General features: G+C 34.8%; 1 protein-coding gene across 2 annotated transcripts in view; it reads right to left on the reverse strand.

Moving 5' to 3' along the window:
• The window catches only part of LOC117110128 (COBW domain-containing protein 1-like), a 73881-nt gene that overhangs the window by 43502 nt on the left and 8479 nt on the right, over positions 1-21900 (reverse strand). Inside the window, exons 8-12 of one of the 2 annotated variants that reach the window (XM_033252729.1) lie at positions 19498-19584; positions 19138-19182; positions 18838-18894; positions 17523-17652; positions 6121-6186 (exon numbers count right to left, since the gene is read on the reverse strand). In XM_033252729.1, the coding sequence (XP_033108620.1) occupies positions 6121-6186; positions 17523-17652; positions 18838-18894; positions 19138-19182; positions 19498-19584 (385 nt within the window). Of the gene's footprint in view, positions 1-6051; positions 6187-17522; positions 17653-18837; positions 18895-19137; positions 19183-19497; positions 19585-21900 lie in introns of those variants that run through there. The other variant, XM_033252728.1, reaches the window with a different exon arrangement.

The raw sequence follows: 21900 nt of genomic DNA on the forward strand, positions 1-21900 counted from the left end.
GCAAATTAGGCCAACAAAATAATAAACATGTTTCTCGTTCAAAATTTCGAAAAGAAAATCCTGTAGGATGGTGATGATTCTTCTTTATTTCACTTCACAAATATTCCCACTACACACACTCTTCTGAACACTGTAATGACACTAATGAGAGAACATATCATGAACTAGTGTTTCGTATCATGGGGACATTTAAATGTCCAACCGGTTTCTCTTTAAAATAATGAATACCGTACTATAAAAACAAGTCAGATAGGTCTATACAACGTATTTCTAAATGTTTACGGGACGACTAAAGCCCTGAAATGCTATGGGCCTGTATAATTGGATAATATCAGGCCTAACTGACACACACGAATAAGTAGGGCCTATTACCTACAATGATGCTTGAATTTTTAGGTGTTTTTGGTTTATGTAAATAATATTTGTTAAAACACCGGTACGGAGGCGGCCCAAAAAGGACAATGAGGGTAGGAGAAACACGTTCCTTATAAATTTGGCCTACAAGAAGAACTTAAATCTGAATACCGGGGATCAGGGGAATCGGGGGGCTGTCTACTTCTCTGGGGGGAAAGGTCAATGGTATTTGTCGAATTCGGAGGGTTTGATGAATCAATTTGCCAATCAATCTGACCGGTCTACGTAGCACCATCTGCAAGCAACGTAAATTGCACATTTCCTCTGACAAATTTCATGATACCTCTATAATTAATTAGCCTTCAGAAGGCGTGAAAAAGCGCTATAAATCGCCCAATACCGGTAATGAAAGTCAAAACAAGGTGAAACCTTTTCCCAAAACAAAACCTTAATGTCCAGTGATTGGCAGGTGTGGTAAGCCTGAGAAAAAAAAAAAAAATCAATACGAAGATACAATTGATATTAAAAATAGTTACGAGGTTAACACCTTTGTGGATATTTATTTAGGCCTCGATGACTTCCCATCCGCATATCAAGATTCAAAGCGGTAGATTGAACAACTTGTTGATATTACCATATTCATTATTCGCGGGGTCTGTTGTTGTCCAAATTGTTTCAGATTTTGACTATAATGATGACTGGCAATTTAACGTCATGCAGTCATAAGCATATTTCATTTTAATCAAATATGCATAGGCCTAAAACGCTCTGGATTGAATTCTATACTTGTATTACGTTTGAATAGTAACATGACAAAAACAGTTAACACTGAAGTCAAATATAATATATAGTCTTCAATCTTATAAGAGGTTTTCGCGGGACATATATGCAGTCCCACTATTGGCAAAAAACTTTAATCTTGTCATGCGAGGATTACGGAATTGAGGTTGAATAACTGACGATATATTATGTTTAGAGTAGGTTTATCTGTGACTTTGAATGTTACAATGGCGAATGTGTAGACCTGGGGGGTTTGTAGAGTGTTAAAACTTTATCAATCAGTCAACGAATTTAAGAAATGTACTTGAGTGGCTTAATGGTAAATTCCATGAGAAGTTTTTCTTAACTGTAGGCGACCTTGTTTTCACACGTTTACAGGTAAGCCGGCAGAGAGGAGTCGATGATTGCATCACCGCACCCATCAATCACCGACAGTCCTCCCGCCAGGTAAACTTCTGATCAAGGTGTTCTCTGTAAATTTCAGGTGAGTTGGGGCTGAACAGACCGATAAATCAGACATTTTGAAGGCCACTTTTCTGGATGGTTAGTGAGTGATGGATAATTATTCCAAGCAATTTTAACATGTTCAAAATTTAGTAGTTGTTGTTTAATCAACCTCCCTTGTGACTATCCCGACTAGCAAACTGTTCAGAGATTACAAGCACTAGGTTCTTCGCCTTGTGAGGTCCGAAATACATTTCGTTGGTGTAACAGGTGAAATACACATCGCACATATTGAATAATAGAACTATGGATTGAACTTCCACAAGGGGCGTGGCCCCTGGGTCATAACGCTTACTTACAGAAATATAATGTCGAAGCTGTTAAGATAGGGCCTATGTATTCAGAGGGCGCTATGCAGAATCTCGGAGATGGCAAAAGTTGTACAACGCCGAGTCGAGTTGTTTAAATGAGGAATTCTTAATACCGTATTTAATTACATACATTCCTATTAAATGATAGGTAAGCATAGGGTTTTGGGGTTTCCAACAATTCTGCCCTTAGTGTTTGTATCTGTGATAAGGTCTATTAAGTACATTGAGATATTCTTTTAATACTTAAGAGCTATACAAAAACGGTATTATTATTGATATTATTATTATTATTATTATTGATATTATTGATTTATTATTATTATTATTATTATTATTTATTATTATTAAGTAATGATTTTGTATAGGCTAAAGCTATTAATTATATTAGGCCTCACCAAACTGTAAATAGGCCTATGTCAGTAGAGTGGAACATCGGCCAACATTTGCAGACGAATCGCAAATTAATAAGTTGGCCTACGGCAATGATTACTGATACTAACATAGGTATGTTTAGAAAGTTCAAATTAGCATTCACATACTATTATATGGCGTACATGAATAGGGCCTAATGGTTAAATTGTCCAAATATTTTGGACCAGAAAACACAAGATAGGTCTAATGGTAGGGGCCGACTCCAACAAAAAATCACGTACCGGTAGGCCTATATTTGAAAAAGTAGACCCTAATATATATATGTTTTTCTTAATTAATGTTTAATCTAGGGCGTAGGCTTACACGGGTCACACATGATCCACTCCATCTCACCTCCAATCTACCTCTCACCGTCGTCAATGCAAGTTAGTCTATTGCTGGCCTGAATCTCAAAAGAAACACTTCCAATCAGCAGAACCAAAACCATCTTTCAGCCAATTCGTCGCTCACATCACGAACTAACACAATCAAAGTAGATTGTGTTAGTTCGTGAAATCACAGTAGCGCGTCAAAACGGGCGCGTATTGGTTGTCAAGCAATTTTGTATTCTTTACCACACAAAAAGTCCTTAACGACAATAGCGCGTATTTTGACGCGCTTTTTTGATTTCACGAACTAACACAATTGAATTTAATTGTGTTAGTTCGTGATGTGAGCGACGAATTAACTGCGAGTTTGGTAATGTTTAACTTACATTATTAGTGTTGATATTATCATCTGATACAACATATGTCTAAAAGTGACAGAAGGTAAATAATCACGCAAAAGTCTAGGATGAAAGTAGTGCAATATTGTAACGTAAACGACGTTTTAATTTGAACTAATTCCTGACGGAGAAGTCGCTGTACTTTCTTCGTTTGTGGTTCAACTATTGGGGCTTTCTGGATCGTGATTCATAATAAAGCTCATAGTACTTTCAATCCAAGAAACCAAACCTCCTAAGGGCACATTTTAAATAGATTGCTCGCAGAGCTTTTTCTGATATCGCTGTGGGGATAAATCGGGCATTTCCCGCAATTACTGGCATTATTTCGATATTGGGTGTGTGTGTGTGTGGCCATATGTAATTCCCCTAGCGGCTGCAAAATACAACAGAGGAGTGTTAAAGGAAATCATTCGTTTTCTTGGACTATTTACAAGACATGAAAAAGATTCCGACAGATGTCACTTCAATAAAACCTGTACTATGAAAAAAATGTCCACCATGTAATTGGGTTTCTTCCACATAAATTGGATTGTATAAGCCTACATATGACTATCATTCCGCATAGGCCATGTCGATAGAGAATACCAATCATACTGCTTAGGATAACATCTCTGATTCAAAAATATAATTTTATGTTATAGGGCTATACATATTAACAAAAAAGTTTTTAAAAAAGCACATTTCTATTTTTCAATTTCATAGCGCTAGCTAGGGCATATCTTGTTGGAAGCTTTACTACTTTACTGTATGGGATTGTCTTCCGGTTCACTGCCCAATCACCAACAGATCGACCCCACGAGAAATTAGTCTTCTTCAGACTTTCGTGGGTTATCCTTGTTGTTTACAACGAATAAATCCCTCTATCTATCCTTTGTGGTAGGAAACCACCGGGTGTTTGAAAATTGAGGATTCACTAGATGAACAGTTTCAACCAGTTGACAGTTTCACCTGGATGCACATTCTCTGTTTCTACAAAAACATTTGCAAGTCAGTATTGAACACTTAACTTAGGGAAGTTCTAATAATGAACAGTCCATTTTAGAAAAGATTTGACAAACGAAGTGCTAATTGTGAAAAGAGTTCCACCGTGAAAATTACTGTTGATAAAAACATTACTTTAAAACCATTTTCTGGATTTTGTTTCTTACTACCGTTGACAATTTTCGTTATACCGTACTTAGTGCCACTTTTTGGACGAACATTCCCATAGGTCAATAGTTGACAGTTCTAGTTATGAAAACTCCATTACCGGTGAACAGTTCTGTTTATAAATAAAAGTTCAGAAGTACCTTTAGGAAAGTTCAAATGATGAAAAGTTCCTTTGGAAACTATTTAAAAGTTCCACTGGTGAATCTTTATGTTGGAAAAATTTAACTGGTGAACAGGTCCTTTCAGAATATAGTTAATATAGTGTACTATTGGTGTGAGAAAGTGGCATATCGACGAATTTGCTATTTTACTGTGTCTTTTCTCATTTTATATGAATTGCATATTACTTCAAGATATCAACTCGTTTTTGCAACGAATTATATTGGCCATTGAATCTTGATTTCATGTTCAGCTGGTGAACAGTTCCCAGTGGTTCAACTGTAAACTGTTCCTTTTGGAAAGTATACCTGGTGAACAGTTTGATTTAGTAAAGTCCACCTAGGGAAGTTTCTATTGTAAAAGTTCTGTTACCATATGAAGTTCAACTATTCAACAAGACCCTTTGGGAAAGTGCAACTAGTAAACACCTTTCCAACAACAACATTTTAGATGTTTATGTTGATTAATAAAAGCAACATGAATTTGTATAGCATTTGCAAAATTAATATACTGTAATTGGTTCTTTAAATATTTCTTATGGTTGTGGGAGGAAGGATAATTACATCTTCCATAAATAAACTTACTGGGTACCTTAAAAATTAATATGCAGGCCTACATGCAACACACTACCTATTTATAACACTGTTCTCCATTTTATGACATTACTTGGCAGTGATGGATACAAAAAACGTATGACTGTGTAATATCCCTATAACTGAACCTTTATTTATATAATCTGTTATTTAAAAACCTGAACACAATTTCAGACGAGTAAGTGGTTGAATTTCAAATAACCATTTATAAAGTTTATGAATGCAATACTGATGATAACAACAATGTTTTTGAGTGACTTTATTCATAATATATCAACATTTTTATAATAAATTATTATTCAAATCAATGTACAATACATGCAATACAGTATACATTCATAATGCATGTCCAGTTACCCTCTTTGCTGCCTGTAGTGTTACAGCAGCATTGGTAGAAAGACACAGCTTCTACTCTTGCCGAGGGAGTTTCTAACCCCATGGACCTTTTCGCTAAGCCGAAGATGGATTGAACATACGTGAACATGTGCGATTGGGGGACAACACGTATGTTCTTGGGACTAGCACATATTCGCGTTACCTTGTTCCGAATGTTTTGTTGATTTTGAATGGCACTGCTGCACTGTAAGTATCAGAAATGTTTTCTCTAGCCATAGATGGCATGAAAGCTGCTCATATAATATGGTTTTTAATTCATTTTTGCAGCCTGCAACAAAATTGCTGCTGGTCCACATTTTGCCCATCAGTGCCTTACTTGTTCATAGTTCCAGTGGTGGAACCAGTCCTTCTTAGATTCTGGATATAAACTGTAGACGCAGTGTACTCAACACTACATCATGTGCACTTTAAAAATACCTAAGACAGTATGTTAGAAGATCAGAGGTTTACCCTATGTTCTGACATGTGATGCACACGATCATCATCATCATCATCATCTGCTACACTGTTTCATCATATTCATTTGGCGATTGATCTAGTAACATGCAGCACCCTACCTCATGTATTACACTGCCTTTCAGCATTGTTATTAGTAATATTGAATCTTGAACTGCTGATGCTGTAAGCATGGTCCTGGATTCTATCTACATTCAAGCAAGTTTCCTAAAAATGGTTATTAACATCAACAGAAATTATTATTACAATGTATATATAAAATGGTTTTACTTTTACATACCTTCAGTCTAAGGATTTCCATAACTTCACCAGAAGAATTTTTTACATCTTTTTCCCAAATAAGGTTCTGAAGAACACATAAAAAGAAAAGAAACAAATTAGAATATCTATAAAATGATGTAATAATGTACTATTCCCCTGAAAATAAAACAGAATATAAAAAAGTCCATTTACAATAATTATAAAAAACCTTTGAATTAGGTAAAATACAGCATTAATAAAGTAAAAATAATAGAAATATAAAGGTAACAATGCTAAAGGTAATAATAAAATAATAAAATGAAAAAATTATAATAATCATAAAAATATACTTCAAACCTCCAAAGATCTTATATAAAAAGATAGCGCCTTCCTAAAACAACACAGTGTAGGGTGCCCTCTCGCAATTACAATTACTTTTCAACTTTGACATCTATAATCTTTGTGCAAATTCAGGTTAAAAACTAGGACGCCCTCCCTCAATTACAATTACTTTCTGTGCAAACAGATGCTTCTATTTTGGTATGCATAAAATGCTATCTTGTTATTATAAGATCTTTGGTCTGTATAGATAAGAAACTTGACAAAATGAGGGTGGTATACAGTTAATCAAGAATTCTGGCTACTGCAAAATAACAGTCAATAATCCTGAAGGAAATTTAAAGAGAACAACTTTGGTCAGTCGGCTAAACTGGTGGTAGCCACTGTGTGTGCGCTGAACCGTGGAGATCAGTTCGTCTCAGGTCCAATTCCCATCGCTGCTCTTCTTGTACTTTAGTTGGAGTGTTAAAATTTTTTGGCAAATATTGACACCCCCCCCCCCATAACACTCTGTAACACTTTTCCAAACCCCCTCTAAATGTTATGTAACTCTAGAACCACCCCCCCACCCTTCCGAACATCAACAATTTTAATAAAATCAGATGAACAATATTAAGTATCAAGATAAATGTCCTCCACTACAAATTTGTCCTACACTACAAATTTGTAGGATGTTTTGTTATTTTTTGATATGGTAGATGTAACTTCATTGTTTGATTTCACAAAATTCAACACAACTGTGTTACATTACATTGTATTACACTGATGTAATATGTTTCAATAAAGTAATATCATACAAGTTTGAATATTTAATATTTCTTCTCTTCCCATGAAAATTAATTTTGTTATGACACACTTCAAGCAACACCCCCAACCCCTATGTCACACACTGTAACATTTTCCACTATACCCCACCCCCCCTCTGCGTTACATAATACTTGAATGACCCTTGGATGAGACATTTAAGCCGTTGGACCCCACTGGACATAAGTCTTCTTCAGACTTTCGTGGGTTATCTTTGGTGTTACACAGATTAATGCCATTCATCCAAAGACAGAAGGCAAACGCCTTTAATATGCAGATGCTTATCAATTGGTCAGCATCTGGTAGAACTGACCTGGAGCTGTACCAGGGCAGGACTTTAATTATGCTTTAAAGGGCACATACAGGTCACCTAACTCACCTGACAGTATATAGTAATTGTAATCAATAATAGCTTTTCAATTATGTACCTACTGTATCAGCAAACCCTCATTGTTTATCTTACATTATATTTAAATAAATTTTTGAATTTTGACTTATCACAAAAACAGTTTTTGTCCAATACCCTGTCAGGTATACAACGTCTAAAAAAATTTTTTTTTTCTTCAGTCTGGTTTTACAAACACATACACAATAAAACACACATACAGATGATAATAAATCTATCAAAAGAAGTTAAAATCCTGTTGGAGGCAATACGTTTTTCTCAAACATTTATTGTCATCTTTATTTATCACAAGTGAAGGTGTATCTCCATAACAAAGTTACTATCATGTGCATACATACAGATATACTTCAAACCAGTAAAATAGTCATTCAAATTTGAAAGAAAACGTGACTTAATAATATGTGATAAAAAAATTGTGAAAAATATGTATACATATTTTAAGCAGCTTGCAGCTCAAATACAAATGGAAGGAAAGGAAATCTATAAAAAAACAAATTCCATTTGTAATGTTGAGTGAATTTTTGAAAATAATGAAGTTCAAAAAGGTCTAGTTTTATAAGTAGGTTTGATATGCTTTAGGTTTTCTAGCTGATTCAAGACAATTTGAAGGCATGAAAAAGACATTTAATAATTTATCTATATGTTTATCAAATGTATGAAACAAAAATATACAATTTACATAGTCAGGTTGAGGACAAGAGGGGCTCCATGTGCTGATAGCCCAATGCAAGATATAGGTACCCTCTGAACCCTCAGGGAAAGAACACCAGCTTTGCACTTTTACTAACAACCTCAAAATGATTTCTATCAATTATGCTCTGGTCAATGCAAACATTAACAATCACACACAGTATCAACCTCTTCCCCTCCCTGGGGAGTATTACCAGTCGTGCATGAGCATTCGCCATAGACGGAATGCAGTCATCAAGAAAGTTCACATCCTTCCAAATACCCATTTTATTAGTACCTGATGCAAAGATAGAGACACGCAGATAAAGTATAATGACCCAAGCTACATTCTGGTATAAGCCAATCCCAGCCTTGAACACAATTTTGGATCGAGGGTGGGGTTATACTCGGGGAATCCCCTTTTCACAAGGTTTATGAGGAAGGGGTTGGCGCAACAGTTGTGGCTTGGACTCCCAACCTTGAGATCGGGGTCTGAAACCCTCGCTGTGCAGTGTCATTATAGGCAAGACACTTTATGTCTACCTACGAGTACCTCTACCCAGGAGTCTATATGGGAACCAGCGTATGTTGGGAAGATAAAACAGATTTGATGTGTGGAAGGAGTGGCGAAACCCCACCGCACGCTTGCACGGTCTGGCTCAAACACCTTGAGGATAATAGCATAATCATGTTTTAATAAATGCAGGCCTACTACGACACATTTGTTTTTTTCAAATTGTTTTAGGCCCAAAGGCAAAGGATATGCCTTAATCACTTAATATAATACTTAATCACTTTTCCAAGTGGCATATCCCTTCACAAGAAAAACATAAACACAACACACACTACATAAACTAAGTCTCATTATGAGGCTTGAGAGTGAAGTTGTTTTGGTCGTGAGAAAAAATTCCTGTTACTACTGACAGTTTCTGTGAGGGGAATTGAATCCAGGACCATGGGATTACAAGGCAAGCATCTTAACCACCAAGCTATTCAACTCCACTCAACACATGAATTTGGCAAGGAAGAAATGTTGAGAAAAATTAGTCCTTTATGAGAAAATCGATGGGGTATACAAGATTGGCTTCACAACTGATTTGGCTGACCAACAAATAGAAATCTAGGGTTTGGTAGACAATATATTTAAAAAAATAATAATAATTATATTATATTATGAGGTAGTATAAATTAAAAAACAGATTTGATTTCATAAAAAAAGTTTGATATTTGTAAAATGATCCACGAAAATGAGAGAAAATGCATTTCAGTTCAATTACTTGAACAACTCAATGACTATCAACTCAACATATATTTACTTCTTCCTGAACAATACTGAACAATACAAGACATTTAATTGTGTAAATTGAATAAAGAGAATTTTAATAATGTAGTGAAAGGAAGTTGGCAAGACCCGAGAAAAAATGGTTGGGCTGAGAAATATCTTGATGTTGATAAACATAATATAATAAATATGCATATTGAACATGGAAATTCTTCTAAGTAAACCAATAATATATACTGTTTGTAACAACAATGTATATTATTGGTTTACTTACTTACAAGAGTTTTCCATGCATCCAGAAACCAGATGAAACCATTTGAGCTTATGTGCATTGACTTAATAAGTAACAATTAAGTACCAAGACCAATTCAAAGTTTAATAAACTTAAAATTCTCACTTGTGAATGATGTACGGTAAGACTACTTTTTGTAAAGTAAAGATTGTATATATTTTAATAATAAAAAAAAGGAAAGGTTTAATTTCCTGATTTTCTGGATGTTAAATACATCGCGGCCAAACTGGTTCATGGTGGAAATGGATCGCATTCCTTGAATGATTCCCCTTGGCAAATGACATGTCAAATGTTATATCATACAGACCAGTCAAAATTTACACTGAAAGTATGAAATTGATGGGACTTGCATCAATACGTAACACATGTTGACTTATCACTTAAGAATACTAAATTCTGTTTCTTAAAGTTTTCTTTTCAGATCAATCATTCTAACACCACACTAAATTGTTTTCAAAGCCAACATGATGGATTACTTTAGCTGCTAGGCATGGTGATTTTTAAGGCCTCCTATTAAATAATAGTTTTGTTTTTCATTTTCATCAAACTATAAAAACAAATTGATAATATCATAAATTCTCTTGTACATATTTGCAATCAAAATATGAACCGAGAGTTAAATAAATCATTTAAAAAGTTAAAACATAATTTATAAGAAAAATAATTTATTTTGATGATGTCTGAGAGGTCACTCTAGAGGGTTTGTTCTAGGTGGTTATGACAAGTGTTACCATATGATCCCAGACACCTCGGTATTTACCTCATCATAATAAATAGGTAATTAATCTACCTTTAATCACCTTTCTCCTGGTACAGGTGAGTTGTGACTCAGAAATTCAAAGAGGCACATTCCAACAAGGTTTAAAGTTCAAAAATAAACAAGGGGAATAAAAACATCTTTTGATCACTTGTCTTTGCGATCTGACCTTTGACTTCCAGAGTATTAGGTTGATAAGCGGGATCAGATCACCACTCCCCAAAGCCTATCTCTCAGATCAATAAAACAACATTCTAAAATTGAATTAAAGCTCAAGATTTACAAAATGATTTATTATTGAAACTTTGGAATTGCCAACATGGCCCAAAAATAATATAAATATTATTGATAATTCATAAAAAATATATAATCCTAAAATCCTACATTTTCAGTACATGCTCCGAGTGCAAAATGCTCCTATAGATTGTTATTGTTTAGTGTTATTGCATCACGTTATCGCAGACAGACAAAATCGGCCTTTGATGATGATGATCATGATGACAGTGATGTGGCTGTGTACTCCAAAGATTAATTTTTCTGAACATTTCTTTAAATTGATTACCATTGCTTTTAATTCCTTTCTTTTTTTACATTATTTTCTATTTTCATTTATTTCTATTAATTTTTTATTTTCATTTTTGTTTTTTTTACTCTTTTCCTTTCAATTTGTTTTATTTTATTCATACTTTTCAAACTTTCATTTCTTTTCTTTGTTGACAATTTTTAAAATATAATAATAAATATTATTATTATTATTATTATTAATATGTATGTATGTATATATATATATATAAGATGTGTATAAGAGACAGATGCTGATATAATAATACCATAACTAGGTATATCAATATTATTTCATAGGCCTATTGTTATTAACAAGTTGGGTTTAATAATTACAGCCCTCAAACCCCTTTCCTACAAAACTGAAAAAAATTTGAAACTGTCATTAGAAAAGGTGAGACCTACAACAAGATCATATCAAGTTTTTCAGCACATCATTAAACACTTTGTAGAACGGCTTTAAGTCTCTTCTCACCTGTTCAGACTCATTTAGAATAAGAAATCTGCGAGTGGGTCCATGCTCTCTCTAGAGGGCTAATAAATACATCCATACACCAAGCAATATCAATATGACGGACAGGTGCCAATCACTCGGGCCTGTCAACAGATAGCACACTGCTTCCGTATTTTACCAACATCCAATCTGTACACTAATAGACTCCACAGAACATGGTTTATTCATTTAGTGGTGGTTACTGTTGATATGGTTAACAGCAGTGTGTGTTTTGAGAACAAACTCTGCTGGCCACAGGAAGAAAGATGTGCTGAAAGATTGGAATAATTGCAAAAAAAAAAGAAACAAAACATGAGTATGTTATTTTTTCTCAATGTATGAAAAATGGAAAGGAAGTGGAAATCTAAATAAAACTACCAAGGAACAACAACAACAACATTTATCTTTGTGATAATAACTTTAAATACACAAATATAACTAAAATATCTAGTATCAAAGCAGGTCTCCTATGTAATAATATACAGCACCAGAAGCAGGTCGGAAATATAACTTTTTTGTTCCAACTGAGAACAAAATGTGCTAATCGCACCTTATTTATTGCTACAGGTATCCAAGACTGGAATGTTCTACCTACTCATCTAAAAAAAAATTGCTGACCACTGGCTTTTTAAGAGAAAACTTAAGGAATATTTTCTTACTGACTTTTGTGCTTTTATCACTTTATTGTATTCATATTTTTATATATAGGCTATTGTATTATTGAACGTTTTTAAAATATCAATTTAAAAAGTTTATATTTTATATATCGTTGAATAAATTATTGAATACAGTAAACATATTTATATGCTTAATCGTTCTATTTATTTTTTTCAATATATACCACAACTTGGCTGATTTTACCATAAATCACTATATGTATTCCCTTTTGTGCAATAATTCCCCTGGCTTCTGGAACTTATTGGAAATAAGTCTGGTGTACAAAAACTAAACTTAGGGGTCATCCAGGCATTCAAATAGTTATTTTTCACTTTGTATGTTTTATGTATTTTCTATTTTTAATGTAATATGTCACATTGAATGCAAAATAAATCAAATCAAATCACAATACTAAACCAAGGAAAAAAACCCAGAATTTTCTATGCTAGGTTTCACTTTCTTTGACTTTTTATACAGATATATGTATTTATAATAATTTTGTCTCCTTTTTAAGTTCTTAATTTGTTTCTGCTAGTTATTAATGTGAAGATAATTTAATATTTATCCTAAGAGTTTCTTTTTTTATTTAAAAAAATCAGTACAAGGATTTTTAAGTCAACTATAGTGAAATTAATATAGTATTTGTACAGTAATTTCCTTCTGGAAAATTTTGTAAATGTAAATATAATAACGATTTATCATAGATACATACTATATCATTCTACACTTCTGAAAAATAATTTTAATTCTTTCTAATTCATCCTTGTTCCTTTTCAATTTATATTCATTTATCTATAAATCTATTGCTTAATAGAAAAATAAATACTATAATTGTAATTTTTATAGGTTTGTTGACCACAATACACTAGCTAGCTATATGTAGGCCTAGATTTGGCTATATTCTATAATTGACACATTTTAATCTTTATATATTATTATCTTCATTTTATTTCAATCAATGAATGGCTCGGTCAAAGCAAAAAATCAAGTTGTTCATACCCAGTACCGTTCGGTACTGTCAAACAACGAATATTAATTAAAAATTAATGTTTGACCGATTGATGCAATGTCGATCAGGAAAAAAAAACCTTTCAATCGGAAGGTAGAGGGTTCGAGATGGATGCTCGTCACACTGCTTGTGTCCTTGGGAACGACACCTTATTTGGCTCTCTTCACCCAGGATTAAAAATGGGTAGGTGGGAGGAGGTGAATGATTCGGAATAAAATAAGTAGTGCTGATTACACGCGTAACTAGGAATTCTCCCCAGGAAGCGGGGGAGGTTGCACATTGTGTATGACTGATTCTGTATCCAGTGACCAGGTTAAAAAGTGCCTTGCACAGTTTTCTGGATATGTTTCGCTATACAAATCCTATTAAACCAAAAAAATATAAATAATTAATCTTGGCAGTAGAATTCACATGTACAGTAGTCCACCTGCATTCATCTTGATGACCTAGTATCTGTATTGATCACCTCACAACTAACACCTCATTCCTCTTATAATGACAAAGAAATCTTGTGTACGGTGTGATAGGCTTCTACGTGCTTGAAACATGACCAGGCAGTATTGCCAAGATACTTACAGATTAAACCCCATAAGCCAACAAGAAAAGCCAATGGAATATCATAAACTACTTTAAACATCACATCAAAACCAAACAGCTTAAATATCTTAACTTTTAAATAACTACACACAGATGTAATTTGCCAACAAAAAAAACCCATTAAAAATGTATATGGAATTAAAATGTTCATATTACTTTAATTGGGATCTACGATGATATCGGTGAAACACTAAAAAAGAATTCTGTAAAAGGCACAAGCCAGCAAGCGGCTATACATGGCCATGGCGTGTAACTCCTTCAATTGCTCATTTTAAGTTGTAACCTTCCAATGAGAAACACAAATTATATATATATATACATATATATACACATATATATACACATATATATACAAATGCATATATATGTAAATGCATAATATTTCGAGCACTCCTGTGCTCTTCCTCAGTGATAACATGTATACATACTTATATAAAATATATAAAAAAAAGTTTGCTGCCTAGCACTATATACACAACAAAAAGCAAGAACGACTGTTCACCGGCCCGCGAGTTCCTCCACGCTTAAATACGGTACAGGCGAAAAGAAGTTATGTTGGGTTTTTTTGGAAGAGCTAATAAGATAGAAATTTTTAAATAATTAAATGTTTATTTGTACAAAAAAAAATATTATTTAGAATGTTCATTTGTACAAAATTAAAATTTCTTAAAAATGGAAAAAACAAAATTGAATACCAAGATGCGATTCGAAATCATGGCCTTAAGTTATTTAGAACACATCCTTAACGGACCACGATATCCATGCAACATGCCCTATTAGTGGTAATGGCAGTAATGTACAGTCCTTGCTGAAACCCCTGTTTTGTTTTGTAGGTGTAGGGGTTACCCTGGGGTCAAACTTAAAAAAGGGGCCATGAATGTCTGTTATAAATAGCCTCTAGTTTATGTGTACAAAATTTCCTGCACGTCCGTTCAAAACAGATGACACTAGACGCTATTAAAATTTTGGTAACAGAAAAAAAGAACAAAAACAGTAGTATGGCTCTGGGGTCAACACCTTGCAAGGACCCAAAAATTAATAGATAAATAATAACTTGAATTAGAAAAATGTTGTAAAAATCATATCAAGTATACAGTAGCTCATCAACAAAAATTTCCTTTACAGTATATATAAGTTGAGTAGCTAAACATGGGCAGCATTCTTTTTAATATGAGAAATAATGACTTCATACAGAAACAAAAAAAACAAGAGTTTATACAGAAGCAAAATAAAAATAGATGTTTCATTTAACACTCAATACTGTTACAATGAAAATAACAGTTGAGAAAACATTTCATTTCAATAAATGAATTATATCCAATTTACAAAACAGTTTTGAAAACTGGAAAATTAACAGGTAAAGAGTGGAATGCCAGAAGCAAAACACTACATCAACATCACCACTTACAAAAAAAAAAAAAGGTAAAACAAAATTTGGGTCAGAAAATAGTAATTGAAGCAGATGGTAAAATACTGAAAGATGGTGAAAGGGTCTACTTTGATTTAAATTAGGCCACATAAAAATAAAAAAACATATATTTCTCTTCCGGCCTTTTTTTTTAATCAAAAAAGAAAAAGAGGATTCCCTTTTTTTCTTCAGGAAACCAAACATATAGCCATATGTCATGCAGTGGCATATTAAAAGCGGGGACGTTTGAATGGGTATAGCGCACCCTTCAGAAATAGTTTGCACACCATCCAACGACTTCAAACGTTCTGAGCCAAAAATTACAGTAGTTAAATATAACCTCATATACATCTCTTTTACTTTTGATGTTGGAGGAAATAAATATATTATTATCACTAATTCAACTACCGCTTTTCAGGTTGTTCAGCTTAAAAAAGTCAGTTCTATTGAAACTATTGCCAGGGAATTTAAGGTTTGTACACAAAAAAATTCAGAAAAGTATTATTTATGTATCTGTTGATTTTATTCTTCAAGTTTATATACACAACACATACACACACATGGAACAACAGTAAGGGTTAAATGGGGCCAACCTTGCATAGGGTGATGTGGAGGAAGGGGAGGTGAGGGAGAGAGGGGCAACACTGTCACAGAGCATCCGTAGGGTGTCTAGTTTTTTGCATGTCCATGGGGAATGCTTACATTTAAAATCCAACGCCCGGGGTAATGATAACGTGAGGGGCAGAGAGGGTTTAACAATCTCTATATAAGTCTATTATTATTATTATTATTAAATATATTCACATAAAAACCATGATTTAATCACTATATTTATTGGAGAGTTTTGGCTTGATGCCAGTACTGTATGAATTTTTGAATATATGTACTAAACTTATGATACATAATAAATAAACAAAGTTATTAGCCCAACAGGACAGTGAATCTACTTTCTAGCCCAAGTGTCAGGAAAGTTCTGTCTACCAAAAACAACTTCACTCACTAGGCCCTCATAAAGGGACTACATTTATAGAATGTAAGTAGCCCCTAATGGTATATATATTATGATGGTCTGATGATCAAGAGACAATACCCTACTATTTTTCCCTGATAAGTTTAACGGGTTGTTTAACATACATACACAAGCCTTAGTATCTACTTGTTGGGTGTTGTAAACTTATTGGATTGGGAATTAGAGCCAAATATTTATACACAAGCAATTACAGGTCACCGAAAGGTGGATTGTGTAAGAGCTGCTGCTCATAGGCTATTGTGTCTGACAGTGTAAGCTTGAGTCAGATATATCTGATCAGGCAACAAAAATGTTAATGTTAATATAACAAAGTTTGATCAAATCTTGTCTGACAAGGCAAATATCTGATAGTGCATGCAAATTAATTGGATGGGGTTCAAAGGTCACATGGAAAAGTGGAATTAGTGGTATTCCCTACCCAAACATATACTTCAGTTCAAGGAAGGGTTTATGGGTGTTCCTAAGGATATGTTACTGTGGTGACATTCCTACCACTATGCCAAGAGCCATAGTTTTGCTATAGTGCAGCACTAAGTGTACTAAGCCTGCCTATATATGGGCTTGATGATGTCATATAATGCCCATATAAGTACGGGTCTCCCTCCTAATTAATGACCACCTTTGGGACCAGTATTTCCATGGTCTTTACCTGTTCTACTCTCTAATTAGAATACAGATAAAAGACATTTGTAATGTTTGGACCATAGGATGGTCTTCAATTGGAGGTGGTCTTCAATTGCATGGACGGAGGTTTAGGAGGATGGTGCTGCTGAAAGTCTTTTTGGACGAGACACAGAATTTGTAGTACGACGAATGTATGACCGTTGGCTGACGAATTGAACTTTGCTCCCTGTGATTGCTGGACGACATGCCGCAGCCTGATGATTGTCGGTGGCGGTCTTATCAGATCGTCATTAAAAACAATCTGTTGCACACATTGTGGCGTTGTCTTCTCCATAAAATCGCATCAACCGACAACCATCGCACACAGTGTCACTAATTATCAGAATGGATTGTCATTAAGAACGATTCGTTGCACGCGTCGTAGTGTTACATTTTTTGTAAAGAATCGTGTTGGCCTGACGGCCATGGGGCGCGGTGATTTTCTGGCTTAGGAGACAATCATAGATTTACTAACCTGTATATAAGTGTCCAAATCACCTGAGGTAACAGATCCTTCTGTAGTGAAAGTAACCGTAGTAACGGACTGGTCTATATGGTGGTCTTCAAATGAAGAAATTCCTCTCTTTTGAAGTGTACTCCAGTCACTTGAAAGAGAAAATATTTAAATTAATGAGAGGTTAAAATACAACATACATACATATGCCCTGTCTCTTATACACATCTAGATGTGTATAAGAGACAGCATGTATACATACTTATATTATGAATATTTCATGAATATTCATTAGGTAATATAGTTTGCCGGTCCTAATGGTATCATCAGTGATTGACATTGGTACACTGTCACTCACATGCCCTCGTGAAGGTGAACTATTATTGTTTATGTTTTTCAGTCTTATGATGGCGTTACAATAATATTATCACTACTATAATACATCCTTTGGGGTTGCTATCCTTGTACCTGTTATCATTATCCACCCTGTTGTTATCATCGTCACCATAATAATCATCATTATCCTCTGTTCTAAAGAAGATGTCTGAGTTCTTAGGATTTTTTTTTAAACCTCAGTGCATAGTATACAAGTATTGACTGCTCATGAGGGGAATGGTGAAATCTATTGCCCGGAGGTGATGTGGGGACCGAAGAATATCTACGGCCTGAAGGAAGTTAGGCTACGGTCTCCACATCAGAGGTGTCTATAGATTTCACTGTTACCCAAATCAGCAGTCAATATTTTGTTTTATATACCTCATACATAGATTCTACAAGGCCTAAAAAAATACTTACTTCCTAGCCTAGCCTAGAGGCCTAGACACTGTCACACTAGTCTAGGCAATCAAGTAGTGCCTAGCTCTTCTTTGCTCATTTTCTCAATTTCAACAGTACCCATTGTCTTACAAAATTTGTCGAATATTAACAAGACATATTTAATTTGTCTTAGTGCTTTTGCTATCAGCTTCATCAAGAAGTAATGCTAGGCCTGGTAGGCTAGTCCTTCATCCAGGAGCTCGAACAGACGATGTCTAGACTTCATATTCGTTTACCGTCTACTCGCTGATCCATGGCGCGGTCAAGGGCCAATCTCTACACATACAGCTCTACATACTGATCAGATTCAAGAAGTGTAGATGGTGACAAAGTTAGAATTCGGAGAGACCAGATGGACAAAAAAACTCCTGAGTTGATAAAAGTGGAGGGGAAAGTATGCAGAAAAGATTCAGGTGGTCAACAGGGAGAAGAAAGTGGTAGAAAATCTTATTGGTGGGATATTCAGCATTGGACTGACGTGACCTGAAGAAAAAGATGAAATAGTAAATCTTGGTCTCACCTCTTTCGGCCCATTGTGTCAAATGCATGTAGATCAAGAAGATCGTCTAAGTTGACCCTGAGGAAATAAAAAAAAATTCTTGGCTAAAAATTTCCTCTAATTTATGTAAGTAGGTTTCAAATAAGAAAGGATAAAAAAAATGAGGGCTATTAATCACGCAAAAATCATGATGCAGAAAGAAACTTTAAAAATGTTAAAATGATAAATGCTCATTGCATGAAAGAATCTTAACCATCGGGTATGGTTTCACATACTGTGCATGAAGGAATTGAAATACTACAGTGTTTTCTATAATCTTACTTTGATTTGTGTGTTTCAACCAGCCCAGCAAAACTGTTAATGGTTCTGAAAAGAATACAAAAATAATTATTAATAGTACTATTATTATCATTGCTATCATTAACTTCACCATAATCACCATCATCATCATCATCATCATCAATATCAGTATAATTATCATGATTATAATTATTATTATTATTATGATCACCATCATCAGGATTAACATTACTATCATTTTTTAACCTATCATTATAGTTCATTATTCATTTTTCTGTTGCAGATATATTTTGTGGAAATTTTATTTTTTACTTTTCAAATGTTATTACTTACACAATATACTTTTTAAAAATATAATACACTTGATAGAGAAATTCCTACCGTATATGTTTTGTTAAACTCGCAATCTCCTCGGGTGACACCAAGTCAATTTTATTGACAAGCATCAGATCAGCCATTGCTACTTGCCTGTTATAAAACAAAAACAATTACATATTAAAACATTGCTGGAAAAAATAATTGATGAATGAAATAATGCGATCCTATTTTTCTATAATAAAATATTTTGACAAAATTTCATCAGTTTCCACATTTACTATTAAAGGCAGTGGACAACTATTAGGCAAGTCAAGTGGCTGACCAGTAAGGCAGGGGCGTTGCTAGCTACAGCCTTAACATCGGCGCTGGTTCCAGCCGCTCCTCGACTTTGTATTTCACTGATTTTGTTTTTATCTTCGTCCATAATTTATGGGAGTCTAATGGTGGAGCGGTTAGAAGGGGCGCCGCAAGCTATAGCCATAATATCCGCGCTGGTTCGAACGGCACGCTTGGTTATGGTTCTGGTGGTGGAACAAGTCTTTTCGGAAGGACTATAAACCGTAGGCCCAGTGCCGAGACGAGTAGGGGAATACCCCGGTGTACTGGAACAGACAGACCTTGTGGTGGACGACGAGAGTTGCTGGTACCGGGTAGCACAGACACGAAGGGGACCCTTAGGGGCGAAGAAAGTCATTGATCGAGTTCCTAGCCCACATATCAAGCACGCTGAGCATCTTACATTAGATGGATATGTGCACTAAATAAAACTACACTATTATTATTATTATTATTATTAATAAATAAATGGTAGAGCTTTTAATGGCAGTTTCACTGATATTTTACAATCTATTTTATGCATTCTACAAAATAGTTTGAATAAGAGATTAACCAACATATTGTAAGATGTCATAAGATGGCTTCGCTTGTATGGACAATAGAAGAATATGAAGAATAGAATGTTAATGTACGATTTTGTGGCTTCTGCAGGGAATAAAAGATATTCTCTATGTGTGATTGGATGTTTCCTGCATTAATTCCGCCACATTAGAACGACATTCAAAGTTGGATTTGGTGGCTTCTTGTTTAAAGGTGAAGGAGGCTCAAGTGATATTGAACTTTTCCTTAAACACACTGATTTCCATGCCTCTTTCTTTCTTTTATTGTTCTTTAAGCTGGGGGCAGTGCCGTAGAAAAGTATTTTTCATTGGGGGGGGGGGGGGATGATTGGCATGTTAGCCAGTGTCGTAACAGGCGCAGAGGAGGGACTGCCCCTCCCCTGACTGTTTTTACCGGGCTGACCAAGCCGTCGTACCGGGCTGGGTAATAAGAGAAAAGGAAGAGGGGAGAGGGAGGGCAAGATCAAGAAGAGGAAAAGAAAAACAAAGAAAAAGAAAAAGAGAAGAGAAAAATAAAGACAAGAATAAAAAGGAAGATATCATAATGACCAGACTCACAACACCCGGCAACCCCTTCTCCATTTCAAAAACTGTCATAACTCCTTTGATCTATGATGCCCGATGGCATAACCACTGGGGGACAAGGGGAAAATATCTACCTTTGAAAAATCTTCCCCACCCCTTTATAAATGCCCTTTTCATCCCCTGAAAGTGCCTAAAAACCTCAAATTTTGCGCGCTTCACGTGCATTTTTGTTAACATGGGCCTATTTTCTCTAAAAATTGCACATTTTAGAGAGTTTTGATCAATTCCAGCGAAATTAGAATTAAAAACACAGGGGGACAAGGGGAAAATATCCATCTTTGAAAAATCTTTCCCCACCCCTTGACAAATGCATCCTCTGAAAGTGCCAATCTCCTCTATAAATTGCACATTTTAGGGAGTTTTCATCAATTTCGACGACATTTCGTGTTTCGCGCGCATTTTGTAGGGCTTTTTTAGGTTTATTCTTTTAAGTTATTTAAACACATAATAGTCCCAAACTCAAGAAAGACAAATTTAAGATAGGTCGTTTTAGCCGAAAAGAAGGGCCTCAATGTGTATAGATGGTGAAAGAATATGTTTGTAATAAATAAAACCATGATGAAAATGCTTATAATTTAGTTTCAAACAAAAAATAAGAAGAAACAAGATAAGCCCTATGTCGTATTGTTTTCTATGTGGGGTGGGATGGGTATGGTAAATTACTGACCGGAAAAATAAATACCCATTCTGAGCCAAGACCCCTGTTACGCACCTGGTGTTAGCGCCAATGTGTGCCCTTGTGCGGACAGGGGATGTGCCCCCTCTGAAGCTGGAAACCTTGTTTTTGCAAAATAAATTGATGAAATTTGCTATTATAGGCTTAATCAATAAATTCCTCATCAACCGATATAACCTTAAACATTTTTTGAATTGACATAACATTACTGATGTCGTACACACCCTTCAGTGTGAAATGTGGCTCTCTTTGCAAGCACATCTAACATCTAAGGAAAGAAGAGCTTAGATTGGTACCAGATAAAATAAT

The sequence above is a fragment of the Anneissia japonica genome, unplaced genomic scaffold (assembly GCF_011630105.1).
Source record: "Anneissia japonica isolate Jap-2015-1 unplaced genomic scaffold, ASM1163010v1 scaffold1829_len478734_cov173, whole genome shotgun sequence".
NCBI lineage: Eukaryota > Metazoa > Echinodermata > Crinoidea > Comatulida > Comatulidae > Anneissia > Anneissia japonica.